The 17554-nt window shown below is 27.3% G+C and overlaps 1 protein-coding gene across 1 annotated transcript in view; it reads left to right on the top strand.

The window, feature by feature from the left end:
• Nucleotides 1-19: 19 nt before the first annotated feature.
• The window catches only part of LOC127291583 (eIF-2-alpha kinase activator GCN1), a 23127-nt gene continuing 5592 nt past the window's right edge, over nucleotides 20-17554 (top strand). The window contains exons 1-8 of the mRNA XM_051320779.1: nucleotides 20-134; nucleotides 216-318; nucleotides 1822-2017; nucleotides 3259-3604; nucleotides 6753-8558; nucleotides 12181-16296; nucleotides 16354-16892; nucleotides 16960-17425. Coding sequence (XP_051176736.1) covers nucleotides 120-134; nucleotides 216-318; nucleotides 1822-2017; nucleotides 3259-3604; nucleotides 6753-8558; nucleotides 12181-16296; nucleotides 16354-16892; nucleotides 16960-17425 — 7587 coding nt within the window. The 5' untranslated portion in view covers nucleotides 20-119. The remainder of the gene's footprint in view (nucleotides 135-215; nucleotides 319-1821; nucleotides 2018-3258; nucleotides 3605-6752; nucleotides 8559-12180; nucleotides 16297-16353; nucleotides 16893-16959; nucleotides 17426-17554) is intronic.

Here is a 17554-nt window from a genome sequence, read left to right as displayed (position 1 = left end):
ATATACATATCGAATATGCGATAAGTAACTAACTTCACACGGCTTTAATTGACGTGGACTGGAAATAATCGTGTGTATGTCTCTATTTATCTGTTTTCCCCGGTTTTTCGTGTAAAAATATGGCGGTTACTGAGGTAAGTCTGTCACGTGGATCTGTGAATTTTTTTCATTTTAATAATGTCAATAATAATTGAAAAATTAATATTTTATTACAGTTGACGAATGCATTAAAAGATTTACCAAATCGTGTTCAAACCGCCAGTAAAAATGAGCGACGTGAAATTCTACAGAATGTCGCCAACGTGTTGTCAAATCCTGGTAAGAGACTTTTTACCCCGTATATATAATTTTTTTTTTCTACTTTCTAAAATTTGACATTTTGTACTTTTGCTGTCATTTTTTTTTTTTTTAAATTAAACGATTAGAAATTTTTGAGATAATTGTCAAAAAAAAAAAAAAAACATATGAGAGTTCTGATTTTTTTTTTATCAATCATTATTGACTTCCGGGTCAGCTGTTTATGGTGGCAAATAATAATCCAAAAAAGGGAATTTTTTCTCAAAAGAGAAGGGCTTGGGGGAGGGGGGGGAATTATTAATTTTTTGCAAAATGTGGAATTTTTTTTTTTTAACTTAAGTTTAGTTGGAAAAAATTTTTGAATAGTGATTTTTTTATTAACCTCTTAAATTTGAAAAAAAAAAATTTTTTATTTATTTATTTTTTTAATAATAATAGAAATTTTTAAAATAAAAATGTAAAAATAATTTTTATAGTGTAAATAATGTAAATAATGTTTGATAGTGTAAATAATTTCGACATAAATTATTTTGTTTTTTTTTTGGTATTATTTTGAAATTTATTTATTATAATTAAAGTTTAGTACTTTGTTAAGTTTAGTAAAATTGATTCTTTTTTTTTTTGCTAACCATCTTTAAAATATTTTTTTTATAGAAAATTTTAAATTAAAAATAAGTGATTATTATAAATATTTTTATTATTATTATTATTATTATTATTATAAAAAAAAATTTTTTTCGATTTATGAAATAAAGACAAAAAATTTTTTTCACTTGTGAAATGGCGGTTATTATTATTGTTATTATTTATAACTATTTTTATCGATAGTATTTTGTAGGGTAAAAATTATTTTATAAACAAATTTTATTTTTAAATTAAATTTTTTAATATTTTTATTAAATTTTTATTTTTATATTTTTTATAATAATTTAATTAATTTAATTAATTAATAATTAAGTAATTTTTTAATATTTTTATTACATTTTTATTTTTATATTATTTACAATAATTTAATTAATTATTAATAATATTAATTAATTAATAATTAGGTAATTTTTTAATATTTTTATTAAATTGTTATGTTTATATTATTTATAATAATTTAATTAAGTAATTTTTTAATATTTTTATTAAATTTATATTTTTATATTATTTATAATAATTTAATTAATTTAATTAATTAATAATATTAATTAATAATTAAGTAATTATTTAATATTTTTATTAAATTTTTATTTTTTATATTATTTATATTTTTTAATTATATATAAAATTAGAATCAATTTTCATTGAATATTTTGAATATAATGACGACTTAAATATCAATAATTTATATTTTTGTATTTTATTTGCGCTAAATAAAATTTTATTTGTGCTACATAATTTTTTTTTTTTTTTTATTGAAAACAAATAAATATTTTTATTAAAAAAAAAATATAAATTTTTGTTTTTATTTTTTATTTTATTTAGAAATTTTTTGGAATATTTTTCTATTTTTTTTTTTTATTTTTTATTTTTGTAAAGGTATCAACGAGAAGATCGTGGGCGGAATATGTAAAGTCATTGGAATTACTTTACATCGATATAAAGATACTGCCTCACAGTCCTACGTGAAAAATTTGATAATATCATTATTGAAAGAACAATCGGAAGCTGCTGTGAAAAATATGACGAGTGTTATTTGCGAACAATCCAATTGGCATAAAAATGTTGTTCCAACGTAAGTTGCAATAAAACTTTACAAAATTACAAATAATTTTAAAACTATAATTAATAATTTTTGAAAATTATTAATAATGATTTTAAAATTATTATTAATAATTTTAAAATTATTTTTCTATTAATTATTTATATTTTTATTTGTACAATCTTTATTTTCTTTACTATTTTTATTATTTTTCATGTTGAAATAATAATTTTTTGTTTTATTATTATTATTATTAAAAAGGCCTTAGATTGTACGACTTTTTCGACTTAAAATATTTTAATGAGATGCAAATTTTTCGACTTTTTTTTTTTTTTAAGTATACAATGCATTTTTTCCAAAATTTAATTACTTAACAAATTTTTAACTAAAATTCTTCGCTAAATTATAATTATTTTCAATAATTTAAAAAGAAATTCTTGAAAAAAATTTCAATTCAAATATATTTTTTGTTTAAAAATTAGAAATAAATTAAATATAGTTATTTGAAATTTCGAATAAAAAAAAAACAATTTCAGCAAAGAAATTTACCAAAAATTTCAATTCAAAATCCCTTGAAATTCAATTATTTTAAAAAATTTCAATTATTTACAAAAATTCCAATTTAAAACCTTCTAAAATTTTAAAATTTCTAAAAAAAAAATTTTTCATCTAAAACTTTTTGAAATTTAATAATTTCAACAATATAATTCTTCCAAAATTCAATTATATTCAATGATTTTTATAATATTCTTTAAAAATTCAATATTATAATATAAAATCATTTTTCAAATTAAAACCTTTTAAAACTTTATTTTTTGTCTCTAATTTCTAAAAAAAAAAAATTTTTTAAATTTTTTTAAATTAATTATTTCAACTATATCTCATACAAAATTCAATTTTGTATTATTTTTCGAAAATTCAATTATCTGAAAGCGTTTTTACAATTAAAACTAAAAGCTATGCTAAAATTTTAGATTCTAATAAATTGCTTAAATCAAAGTTGAAAATTTTTTTTAAAAAATCTAACTAAGAATTTTTCTTTTTTGAAATTTCTTCTATTTAATTAACAAAATTTTGAAAAAAAATTTTTTTTTTAATATTAGTTATTTTAAATAAAATAATTGACTTTTTTGAAATGTAAATCGACTAAAATGATTATTTTTTGAGCCTTTAAGTCGATCCGAGGCCTTTTTGTATTATTTATAGTAATAATAATAGTATTGATAATAATAATTATTTTTATAATATAAGAATAATAATGTATTTTTCATCAGCCATAACACAGCATTGACTGCGTATCATGCATTAAAATGGAGTACATTAATCGTTCATTATGGCTTAGGCAATAAAGAAAACGAATCAAATTTCTCCGAATTATCAAAATTAATAGAAGCTCAAGCAAATTTAAGCGCTGCAGCCATAGCATCAGGAGATAAAAAATTATCAAGAAAAGTTTACACACTTGTTGTTAATCAATGGAACGTAGTCAATGGTATTCATGAAAAATATGTGGAAAATTTAAGCACTTTGGAAGCAAGCAATGGAGTTATTGTACTTGCAAGTCTTCTTATGAAGTATTTAGTAGACACCAAGCAGGATGAAATGGTCGAAAAACTAAAGGTAATTGAATAAATTTTTTAAAATAAATTTTCACATAACGAAATTCATAAGATATGTATAACTTTATTTTATATTTCAGTTAACAAAATAAATAGAATACAATACAGTACAATACAATACAATACAATACAATACAATACAATACAATACTGAAATGGTATTTCAATAGTCAAAAATTTTTATTTAAAAAATTAGAAATTAAGAGTACAGAAACGAGCCTTTATAAGCCGAGAAAATACACATTTCTGTCTCTTAATTCTGAACAATGCCAAACTAATCCAAAAATTGAGGTTTCTATAATACTAAAACAAAGAGAAATTTTTATTTATTTTTCATAATTAAATTAATGGAAAGTAAATTTTATTTCATTCAGATTAAATAAAGTAATTTACAAATAATTTATTTAACTACCAAAATCTATATCTTCAGATTAATTGTTAATATTAAATTTTTTATTTAATATTATTTTCTTTTGATATCAAATATTCCGAAATGATAAACAATCAATTGTTTAAACAAGTAGAAGAATTTTTGAAAATTTAATAGCAAAAAGCTAATAAACCAAATAATTATTCAAAAGATTCCTCTAAGAATTAACAAAGGCGAGAATTTTTTTATTTTTATTTAATATTTTCTTTTAGTATCAAATTCTCTGAAACGATAAACAATCAATTGTTTAAACAAGTAGAAGAATTTTTGAAAAGTTAATAACAAAAAGCTAAGAAACTAAATAATTATTGAAAAAATTCCTCTAATTTAATTTAGAAAGGCGAAAATCCTTTATTTTTATTTAATATTATTTTCTTTTAGTATCAAATTTTCCGAAACGATAAACAATCAATTGTTTAAACAAGTAGAAGAATTTTTGAAAAGTTAATAACAAAAAGCTAAGAAACTAAATAATTATTGAAAAAATTCCTCTAATTTAATTTAGAAAGGCGAAAATCCTTTATTTTTATTTAATATTATTTTCTTTTGATATCAAATATTCCGAAATGATAAACAATCAATTGTTTAAACAAGTAAAAGAATTTTGAAAAGTAAATAACAAAAAGGTAACAAACTAAATAATTATTGACAAGATTCATCTAATTTTATTTCGCCGATTTCTGTTGCAACATGTTCGGGGCATCTCACTGAACATTTTTCAAAAATTAAAAATCAAATTCCGTCGGGAGCATTAAAATTTTTGTGTTTATAGTGACGAGTTTAAAAAAAAAACGTTTTTTTTTATCGAATTTTAAAAATCTTAATTTCAAAGTTAACCGAAGAATTATTTATTTTTTCAAAATTTTCCTAGAAAATATTGTAAAATTAAAGTTTCTTCATGTCAGCGATTGAAATTTAATTTTACAATATTCTCTAGGAAAACTTCGAAAAAATAAATAATTCTTCAGTTAACTTTTGAAATTGTTAAAATTTTTAAAATGCGATAAAAAAAGCACCGTTCTGTTTTGAGAGTCTTTACAGTTTTCTAGGATTCCTCTGCCTTAAATTCGAAAGCTAATGTTAGATTAAATTTCAAAAAAGTTACAGTTGAATTTATTAAATTTTAGAAAGTTTTAGATGGAAAATTTTAGAAATAATTGAATTTTAGAATCTTTTAATTCAAAATTTTTAAAAATAATTGAATTTCAGTTCATTTTCAATTGAAAATTTTGATACCTAATAGTTGAATTTTAATAGATTTTGAATTGCAAATTTTGAAAATAAAATAATTTTAATTAAAATTTTGAAAAGTAATTTTAGAAGCTCTGAAATTAAAATTTTTGAAACTAATTCAATTTTAGTTGATTTTGAATCGAATTTTTGAAAATAATTAAATTTCAATTAAAATTTTGGAAAATAATTGAATTTTAGTTGATTTTGAATTGAAAATTTTGAAAATAAATTAATTTCAATTAAAATTTTGGAAAATAATTGAATTTTAGAAGCTCTTAAAATAAAATTGTGGAAAATACTTGAATTTTAGTCAATTTTTAGTTAATTTTTAAAAATTATATGAATTTTAATAGATTTTGAATTGAATTTTTGGAAAATAATTGAATTTTTGATGATTTTAAATTGAAAAATTTGATAATAATTAAATTTCAATTAAAAGTTTAGAAAATAATTGAATTTTAATTGATTTTGAATTGAAAATTTTGATAATAATTGAATTGTAGTAGAATTTGGATTTGCAAAATTTTGAAAATAAATAAATTTTAATTAAAATTTTGAAATGTAATTGAATTTTAGAAGCTCTGAAAGTAAAATTTTGGAAAATAATTGAATTTTAGATGATTTTGAATAGAATTTTTAAAAATAATTAAATTTCAATTAAAATTTTGGAAAATAATTGAATTTTAGTTGATTTTGAATTAAAAATTTTGAAAATAAATTAATTTTAATTAAAATTTTGGTAAATAATTGAATTTTAGATTATTTTGAATTGAAAATTTTGAAAATAAATTAATTTCAATTAAAATTTTGGTAAATAATTGAATTTTAGAAACTCTTAAATTTAAAATTATGGAAAATAATTGAATTTTACTTGATTTTGAATTGAATTTTTGAAAATAATTGAATAATAATTGATTTGGAATTGAATTTTCGTTGATTTTCAATTGAAAAATTTGATAATTGAATTTCAATTAAAATTTTGGAAAATAAATGAATTTTAGTTGATTTTCAAATGAAAATTTTGATAATAATTGAATTGTAGTAGAATTTGGATTTGCAAAATTTTGAAAATAATTAAATTTTAATTAAAATTTTGAAAGGTAATTGAATTTTAAAAGCTCTTAAATTTAAAATTATGGAAAATAATTGAATTTTAGTTGATTTTGAATTGAATTTTTGGAAAATAATTGAATTTTTGTTGATTTTTAATTGAAAAATTTGATAATAATTGAATTGAAAAATTTCCTAAAACAATATTTAACTACTTAAAATTGAATTTAGTTTATGTGATTAGTGAAACCAGATTTTTTAAAATCGCTAAAAACACAAAAAAAATGCCCCCGACTTATTTTCATTTTGGAAAATGTTCAGTGAGATGCCTCGAATAAGTTACAAAAAAAAAAAAAAAAAATCGGCGAAAGGATGCAACTTGAGGCTTCAATACAATTAAATTCGCGAAAAAAAAAATTCCTATTTTTCGTTACAGAATGGCACACTTGACACCTTTATAAAAGTGAGCATCAGCTGCAAAAAGAAACCTGAACTTTATGTAGTCGATGCTGCCGTTCCATTTTTACAACGTGTTTCTCATGACGATTTCAAAACTCATTTACTACCAGCCCTTCAAAAGTCAATGCTTCGTAATCCCGAAATAATAATTGAATCCGTTGGTCACATTCTCACTGGCCTCAGTCTTGATTTAAGTCGATACAGTCAGGACATAAGTAAGGGTTTATTTGCCAATCTTCATTCAAAAGAGGATTTAGTTCGTGACGAAGCGGCCGACGCTTGTCGACGTCTTGCTCTTCAATGTTCCGATTCATCGGCAGTCGAGGATCTTCTTGCATCAGTTTTTGCCGTTTTCAATGGTTCCGAGGGTAAACTCACAGTGGCAACGCATAAAATTTCCGTTCTTCAAGGCGCTGGTAATTTGAGTTTTAATTCCGTTAGCGGAATGAATGTGGAAAAACTCGCCGCTAAAGCTTGCGGTCATTTCATTGAAGTTTTGAAAACCGAGGTTCATGAGAAGACACTAATTCATGGAATTGAAATGATGACATTGTGGTCAAATAAATTTGTCAATGAAATTCCAAAGAGTGTGATTGATATCTTTAAAATTGGAATGACGGCAAAAACATCAACAGCCGGTGTGAGAACGGCTTATATTAAAATGTTCTTCACTTCATCAATTGCTTCGCAGTCTTCGGTGATTGCTCCCCTTTTAACGCAAGCGATTGGTAGAGCCTCGCAGCAAAGTGCTCAATTTACAGCCGTCACTGAAGGTGTTGTTGCCTCTTATCTTCTATTAAAATTAATTTTCGCCGAACAAGTTGAAAATGATAAACAAAGTATCCTATGGACAGCGATTGACGATCAAATTTTCTTCTCAGAAAAATTTCTCTCCACCTGCAACGATGAAATACTCTTCTATTTGATGCAACTTTGTGAACGATTAATTAGCGAATTTTCCGATCGACTCAATGAAAAAGCACTGATTGGAATTCATAAAGCAATTGTCGCCTGTCTTACAGCATCAAAATCTCTAACACGTAGACGTTGTGCTCCTTTGGCGAAAAAAATTTTAAACGCCCTAAGCACATACGATACAGTAAAATCGCTTCTTGGTGAATTTAATAAACTTCTTGAAACTGCAAAAATTGCCGAAACAGAAAATAAAGAAGAAACACCTGGTGAAATTACTGGTCGAGCACTTGCCGATGGTCTTCTTGCCATTTGTTCAGGTTCATTTTTATTCGATCAACCGGCAATGGAACTCATTAAAGATTCATTAATATCCTCTCATCATCCAGCAATTCTCAAAGCAAATCCAAATGTTTGGTTTAAAATATTGAAAAATTTTAAATTTACTGTTGATGATTTTTTCAAATATTTTGGCAACGAAGTAAAATGTATTTTCACAAAGGACTATAAACCAACGCCGAGCTATGAGAATGCTTTAGCAAAAATTATGCAACTTGCGCCTGATATGATTTTACCGCCTCTTGTACGTTCGATTGTTGAAAAATTGGACGATCCAGAAATATTGAAAATAACTAAGGATGAATATTTTACTTATTTGACGCCTGAGGGTGAATTATTTGACAAAAGTGTTTTGCCAGGAAATGATGATGATATTCTCAGTTCAATGAATATGAAGAGAGAGAGCAAGGTTTATTCATTTAAGGAACAACAGGAGGAACTTCAATTGAGAAGGGAATTGTATGAGAAACAGAAAAAGGAGGGGAAAATTAAGGAACCAAAACTTACACCAAAGCAGGAGGAAGCTTTGAAGGTATGAAATTTTTTTTTTTTTTTATTTGTAGATTAATTAAAATTTAATTATATATTAAAATTCTTAGTAATTTATACCTAAATTTATTATTTTGACTCTTCGTAATTTAATTCAAAAAAAATTTTTTTTTTTAATAATTGTCCATGTCTTGGATTATACGAATTTTTCAACATTTTTCGACTTTCTTTTTTTTACATTTTTTACAAAATTTTTAAACAAAAATCATATTTTTTTAGTATAACTAGCAGATCTTCTTTAGATTTTTTTTTATTTCAAGTATTTAACAAAGTTTTAACTAAAATTTCTGTGTACATTAAATTATATTTTCAATAATTTCAATAAAATTCTCCACAAATTCAATTATTTTAAACTTTTTTTTCAATTAAAAATTTTGAGATATTCAATAATTGTTTAAAATTTTAAAAATAATAAAATGCTTGGTCTGTCCTTCTGTCCTAACTTGAAGTTGGTCTTTTCTGATTTCACGTGTTTTTTTTGAATAGTACAAGATAGTAATTTGAAAAAAATTAATTTTTAAGGTACCAGCGGCCAACGAATACCTATTAAATATTAATTATAAAAACACAGGCCTTGAATCAACTTAAAGACACAAAAAGTCGTTTTAGTCAATTTATATTCCAAAAAAAGTGGATTTGTTTTTTATTTTAACAAAAATATTTTATAGATTTTTAAATAAAAAATTTTTTTTTAATACAAATAATCCTTTTCGAAGGGTTAAAGTTGAAATTTTTAGAAATAATTAAATTTCAAAAGATATTGTTAATTTTCAAACAATTATTAAATTTTACTGAACTAAAAATAATTTATCAAACAATTTTTGGAAAACATTTTTTAAATTTAATTGGATTTTCAAAGATTTGAAATTGAGATTTTTGAAATTAATTGAAACTTTAAGTGATTTTTAATTAAAATTTTAGATGATTTCACTAAAAATTTATTAGAAAATGCGGACAAAATACAATAATTTGAAAATCATTTTTAATTGAAAAATGGTTTCAGATAGTTGAAATTTCAAATAATATTATTAAAATAGTTTAAAATAATTGAATTTTCTTTGAGTTATAATTGAAATTATTAAATTTAAAAAAAAAAAATTTTCGATGGAAAATTTTAGAAATAATTAAATTTTAAATGCTTTTAAATTTAAATTATTGAAAATTCAATTAATTTTGAATTCAAATTTTTGAGAATAATGAAATTTTATTTATTTATTTATTTATTTAAAGTTATACACTGGCATGAGAAGCCCTATACATGAAAATGCAAAAATATAAATGTATATACATAATTGGACCAAAGGCGTCCAAAATCAGAAACAAAAGAAAAACTTTTAAGCAATGAACGACCTGGTATTATTAGAACGATTTTTAAAAAGAGTTGTGCTCAAGGATGTAATAAATCCTCTCAAACTAACGCCAAAGAGATCAAGATTCTCGCTATACAGATTGGCTTCGCGACATAGTCGATTAATGACAGAGTTTTTACCATAATTAGTTCTATGATGTTGAATATAAAATAAAGAGGAATTTCTTAATTGTCTAGTTGGCGAACAGAAATTGATTTTAAATTGAAAATTTTTGGGAAATAATTGAATTTTAATTAAAATTTTGAAAATAATTTAATATTAGTTGATTTTAAAACCACAATTTTAAGAGAATAATTGAATTTTAGTTTATTTTGAATTGAATACTTGGAAAATAATTGAATTTTAGTTTATTTTGAATTGAATACTTGGAAAACAATGGAATTTTAGTTGATTTTGAATAGAAATTTATGAAACTAATTAAATTGAAATTGAAAATTTTTAAAACAATTGAATTTTAGTTGATTTAGGATTGAAAATTTTGAAAATAATTAAATTTCAGTTGAAATTTGGAAAATAATTGAATTGTAGTTTATTGTGAATTGAAATTTTTGAAAATAATTGAATTTTAGTTGACTTTGAATTGAAAATTTTGAAAATAATAGAATTTCAATTCATTTTGAATTGAAAATTTTGAAAATAATTGATTTTCAATTGAAATTTTGGATAATAATTTTATTTAAGTTCATTTTTTATTGAAAATTTGGATAATTAATTTTGAATAGAAATTTTAGAAAATAATTGAATTTTACTTTATTTTAAAATTGAAAACTTGGTAAATAATTAAATTTTAAATTGAAAATTTTCGATAATTATTGGATTTTTAATTGATTTTGAATTAAAATTTCGGGTAATATTTGAATTTTAGTTTATTTTGAATTGAAATTTAAAAAAAATAATTCAATTTTATTGTGATATTTTTTGTTTTTTAAATTATAAACAATTGTTAAATTTCATAAAAATTTTAATTGAAAAATAATTTTGATATATAATTGAATTTGTGATGTATTTCATTAAAATTATTAAAAATAATTAATTTAGTGAAGAATCATTTTAGTTGAAAATTTGTTAAATAATTGAATTGAAGAAGTTCTGAAGAAGATCTACATTTTATAATAAAAAAAATGTATTTTATTTACATTTTTTTTTCAAATGTAAAAAAAAAATGTCGCATTTTATTAAAATAAGTCGATAAAAGTCGTATTTTTGAAAAAAAGTCGGAAAAAGTTGTATAATCCGAGGCCTGTAAACATATAATTTAAAAAATTCAATTAATTTCCATAATTTTAATTAATTTCTTCGGAAATTCAATTATTTTAAACTATTTTTAAATTTAAAATTTTATAAAATTCAATAATTGTTTAAAATTTAATAGAAAATTAGAAAATAAAATTATCTCCGCGAATTCAATTATTTTTAAAAGCGTTCTAAAAAAAAATTTTGTAAGATATGCAGTTAAAATTTTTAGAAACAATTGAATTTCAAAATATTTATATTTGAAAATTTTGAAAATATTAATTTTCTAAAGATTTTTTTAATTACTGTCAATAATTAAATTTTAAAGAATTTTTAATTAAAAAATGTTTTATATCATTGATTTTTTAAAGAACTTGATGGAAAAATTATTATTTGAAATTATTATTAATTGTTGAATTATTATGTTTAGATTTTTGGAAATAATTGAATTACATGTGATTTTGAATTAAAATTTTCGGTAATTTTATTTGCTGTTTTTTTTTTTAGAAATTTCAACAAATTATTGAATTAAAAAAAAAAAGTTTTAATTTGAAAAATATTTACAGATAATTAAATTTCTAAAGACTTTCATTTAAATTATTCAAAATAATTGAATTTTTGAAGGGTTACAGTTTAAATTTTTAAAAATAATTGAAATTCATTAGATTTTATTAAATTTTACAGAAATGAAAATAATTTATCAAATAATTTTAGATAACTTTAAAAAAAAAAAAAATAATAATTGAATTTTCGAAGATTCAGAATTCAGATTTTTGAAAATAATTGAATTGAAAAATTGAAAAAAAATTGAATTCATATTTTTATATTTAATATCGAAAAATAATTTGACGCCCCTAAATATAAATTTCGATAGATTGAAATTTTACAGTTCTTTTTCTTCCCTTATTGCAAAATTAATTTTACAATTAAAATAATTGTAAAAAAAATATTTTTAACGTTATTAAAATTATTCCTTTTTTTTTTTTTAACCAAATATTTCAGGTTCAATTCGCCAAGGAAACGGCAATAAGAAAACGTCTCACGACTCTAAATGCAAAAATCCTAGACGTAGTCTCATTGATAAATGGCCTCCTAAGAGGAAATCGAACCGAATTATCCCTCTATCTAAAAGATCTTTTACCGGCGATTTTAAAAAATTTATCCTCTCCCCTAGCCGCGCCTACAATGTCCGAAATTTTTCTCCTTCTAAAAAAAACCGTAACAATATCAAGTGATTCAACTCTCAGCGATTTAGTAGCCCACGTGACACTTCGTCAATTTCAACCACAGTGCGATTTAGATCCCGCATGGGAGGAAGAATCCCTGGACAAAGCAGTAAAAAGAACGTTGCACTTTATTCACCATCACATTGTCAAGCAGAAGGAATTATTTTCCGCTCCTGCATTCTGTTACGTGTTTCCCTTTGTAAACAAGACTCTTTTGTTTTGTAAGGACGATGGAATGATCACACAAGGTTTACAAGTGATTCAGGATCAAGCGAAACAACGAGGCGACGACGTGACTAATGTAAAAGATCTCCGACATCCACGTTTATTGCCTAGGAAACAGATTTTCGATTTGTTAATTGAGCTGATGAGTAGTACAACAGGAAGAGTGCAATCGCATGCTGTGGCAACTTTATTGGATGTCGCAAATTCTGGAAGTGGTGTCGATTCAGCGGCTTTGGCAACGAGTGAAGAAATTGATTCCTTAACGGGAGCATTGCAAAATTCGCTGCCAGCGGTTAGGGACGCGGCACTTCGAGGTCTTGTCGTTGTACATAGAGCTTTTTCAAATAAGGAGGATTATCCCGATTTAATTAGACTTACGCGAAGAATTTGGGTTGCCCGTTCGGATATCTGTGAGGAGAATAAGGAACTTGCTAAGGAATTATGGGAGAAAGCGGGTTTGGAGGCGAAGAGTGAAATACTTTGCTGCGATCTTATTCAGGATGTTGCGCATCCCGTTGAACCGATACAACAAGCTGCTGCCTGTGCCCTTGCGGAATTATTAAATCGCGATTCGTATCTAATGCCGAATATTCTTGAACTTTTGTTAGAGCTCTATCAAGAGAAGTTAGCGATGATACCACCGAAATTGAACGATTTCGGTAGAGTTGTAGAGCAGCCAATCGATACATGGGGACCGAGAAGAGGAGTTGCTTTAGCCCTCGCGCAACTTGCTCCTCTCTTGACTCCGGAGACAATACATCGTTTAGTTCAATTTTTTGTTTCTACGGGTTTGGGAGACCGTAATCCCTCGGTTAGGAATGAAATGTTAACAGCTGCGGTTGCTGCGGTGGATCTTCACGGTAAGGCGAATATCACTTCACTTCTGCCTGTTTTCGAGGATTTTATGGATAAGGCTCCGAAAATTGGTAGTTTTGATTCGATAAAACAGTCGGTGGTGATATTAATGGGTTCGTTGGCGCGGCATTTGGAGAAGGATGACGCGCGAATTAAACCAATTGTTATGAGATTGATAGCGGCGCTTTCGACCCCTTCGCAACAAGTGCAGGAAGCAGTGGCCAATTGTCTTCCGCATTTGGTGCCGTCGATTAAGGAAGACGCACCGAAGATCGTTGATAAACTGATGGATCAATTATTGAAGTCTGATAAATACGGAGAGCGTAAGGGAGCGGCTTATGGACTCGCGGGACTTATCAAAGGAATGGGAATATTGGCTTTGAAACAATTGGATATAATGACGACGCTAACGAATGCGATACAGGATAAGAAGAATTATCGACATCGAGAAGGAGCTTTGTTTGCGTTCGAAATGCTGTGTATGATGTTGGGAAGGCTCTTTGAGCCGTATATAGTCCATGTGCTACCGCATCTACTTCTTTGTTTCGGTGATTCGAGTCAGTATGTTCGAGCAGCTACCGATGATACAGCTAGAGTGGTAATGAGCAAACTTTCAGCTCATGGTGTAAAATTAGTTTTGCCGAGTTTGTTAGCAGCTTTGGAGGAGGATTCATGGAGAACAAAAACCGGAAGTGTTGAACTATTGGGAGCGATGGCTTACTGTGCACCAAAACAATTGAGTAGTTGTCTGCCTAGCATTGTACCGAAATTAATTGAAGTATTAAGTGATTCGCATACAAAAGTTCAAGAAGCCGGAGCTGAGGCTTTGAAAGTAATTGGTAGTGTTATTCGTAATCCGGAAATTCAGGCAATTGTTCCAGTTTTATTAAAAGCGCTTCAGGATCCTTCGAGAAAGACAGCGACTTGTTTGCAGACTCTTTTAGATACGCAGTTTGTTCATTTTATCGACGCACCATCATTGGCGTTAATAATGCCAGTTGTTCAACGCGCTTTTATGGATCGTTCGACTGAGACTCGAAAAATGGCGGCGCAAATTATTGGCAATATGTATTCGCTTACGGATCAAAAGGATTTGACACCGTATTTACCGACAATTATACCGGGACTTAAGACGAGTTTATTGGATCCAGTGCCGGAAGTTCGGAGTGTTTCGGCGAGAGCATTGGGTGCAATGGTTCGAGGAATGGGTGAATCTAGTTTTGAGGATCTTTTACCGTGGTTGATGCAGACTTTGACTTCGGAAACAAGTAGTGTTGATAGATCGGGAGCAGCGCAGGGATTATCGGAAGTTGTTCGTGGTTTGGGAGTTGAGAAATTGCATAAATTAATGCCGGAAATTATTAGCACAGCCGAGAGGACTGACATTGCTCCACATGTGAAGGATGGGTATATTATGATGTTTATCTACATGCCTTCGGCGTTTACAACGGAATTTACGCCCTATATTGGACAGATTATAAATCCGATTTTAAAGGCCCTGGCTGATGAGAATGAATATGTTAGGGAAACGGCATTAAAAGCTGGACAGAGAATAGTTACACTCTATGCAGATTCGGCGATTATGTTACTATTACCAGAATTGGAGAAGGGATTATTTGACGATAATTGGAGAATTCGGTATTCGTCGGTACAGTTACTTGGTGATCTTCTTTATCGAATTTCGGGGGTTTCTGGCAAAATGTCCACGGAAACGGCGAGTGAGGATGATAATTTTGGAACGGAACAGTCACATATGGCTATTATCAAGGCGTTGGGTGCGGAAAGAAGGAATCGAGTATTGGCTGGTCTGTACATGGGACGTTCGGATGTGGCTTTAATGGTCCGTCAAGCGGCACTTCACGTTTGGAAAGTGGTTGTGACAAATACTCCAAAGACCTTGAGGGAAATACTCCCAACGTTGTTTAGCTTACTGCTGGGATGTTTGGCAAGTACAAGTTTTGATAAACGTCAGGTTGCAGCAAGAACATTGGGTGATTTGGTTAGAAAACTCGGTGAAAGAGTGCTGCCGGAAATAATTCCAATTTTAGAAAGGGGTTTACAGAGCGAGCAAGCTGATCAACGACAGGGTGTTTGTATTGGACTTTCGGAAATAATGGCGAGTACAAGTAAAGATATGGTTTTGACATTTGTCAATAGTTTGGTTCCAACGGTGAGAAAAGCATTATGTGATCCATTGCCGGAGGTTCGTCAAGCAGCGGCGAAAACATTTGATAGTTTACACACAACAGTGGGTGTTAGGGCATTGGACGATATTTTGCCGACTATGTTGGTACAATTGAATTCTTCGAATCAAGAGGAGGCGGAAAATACACTTGATGGTTTGCGTCAGGTGATGGCGATTAAATCACGTGTTGTTCTTCCGTATTTGGTGCCTCAATTGACATCGCCACCTGTTAATACTAAGGCATTGTCGATTTTGGTGAGCGTTGCCGGCGAAGCATTAACGAGATTTCTTCATAAAATTCTCCCAGCACTTTTGACAGCGTTGTCTAGCTCGCAGGGTACTGCAAATGAAATGCAAGAATTGGAATACTGTCAGGCGGTGATTTTATCCGTTACGGATGAAACTGGAGTAAGAACGGTGATGGATCAATTGATGGATGCAACGAGATCAAAGGAAACGCCAATTAGACGAAGTGCTGCAACACTTTTGTGTGCATTTTGCCGTGATACAAGGGCTGATTACAGTCAATATGTTCCTCAACTTTTAAGGGGGCTTATTCATCTTTTTACCGATGAGGATCGAGATGTTCTACAAATGAGTTGGGAGGCCCTAACTGCTGTTATAAAGGTATTTATATTTTTTTGGGGGTTTTTTTTAAGGCATACAAATTATTTTTCCTTCTAGACTGTTCCAGCGCATGAGCAAATTAATTATGTACAAGACATAAGACAGGCGGTACGTTTTGCAGCATCTGATCTTAAGGGTCAAGATATGTTGCCTGGTTTTTGTCTTCCCAAGGGAATAACACCTATTTTACCAATATTCCGCGAAGCTATACTCAATGGTGTACCGGAAGTTAAAGAACAAGCGGCTCAGGGTCTTGGTGAAGTTATTAAACTCACAAGTGCAACGGCTTTACAACCAAGTGTTGTACACATTACAGGACCGTTGATAAGAATTTTGGGCGATCGTTTTAATTGGAGTGTGAAAGCTGCTGTTTTGGAGACACTTGCAATTTTATTGGGAAAAGTTGGTGTGATGTTGAAACAATTTTTACCACAATTACAAACAACATTTTTGAAAGCACTTAATGATAGTAATCGACAAGTTAGACTCAAGGCAGCGTATGCTCTCAGTAATCTTATTGTTATTCACACGAGAACTGATCCTTTGTTTGCGGAATTACACAGTGGAATTAAAACCGCCGATGATCCATCAATTAGGTAAGACTAATTTTTTTTTTCAAAAGCAACATTTTCCTACAAAATAAAATGGACGTTTTTTTTTTAGGGAAACAATGCTACAGGCGCTTCGTGGAGTAATAACTCCGGCCGGTGACAAAATGACGGAACCATTAAAGAAACAGGTGCTTGTCACTTTAACGGGAATGTTGGGGCATCCTGAGGATGTGACGAGAAGTGCAGTTGCTGGTTGCTATGGAGCTCTTGTTCGTTGGTTAAATCCAGATCAATTGACATCGGCAATAAATGATAATTTATTGTCAAATGATGTTAATGCCGATTGGATGCTTCGACATGGACGTTCAGCGGCACTTTTTGTCACTCTCAAAGAATCGCCATTAACAATTTACACGGAAAATAATAAAGATCGTATTTGTAAAGTTATACTTACGCATTTGTCCGCTGATCGAACACAAATTGCCATGAATGGAGTGCGTGCTTGTGGTTATCTATTTCAATATCTGATGCTTGAGGGACTACCAATTCCTTCGCAAATAATGACACCATTCGTTAGGGTAAGTTATCGACTCATAGGATTAAAATTTTTGTTTTTTCTTTTTTTTTAAATTAGATTTTACGGTTTTTTTTCCCCTCTGCAGTACTTTCATATTTATATAATCCAATTTGGGATTAAAAACGTAAAG

Source organism: Leptopilina boulardi, unplaced genomic scaffold (assembly GCF_019393585.1).
Source record: "Leptopilina boulardi isolate dan_hultmark-lab unplaced genomic scaffold, ZJU_Lbou_2.1 LbouV2_144, whole genome shotgun sequence".
NCBI lineage: Eukaryota > Metazoa > Arthropoda > Insecta > Hymenoptera > Figitidae > Leptopilina > Leptopilina boulardi.
This window is presented reverse-complemented; position numbering and strand designations above follow the sequence as displayed.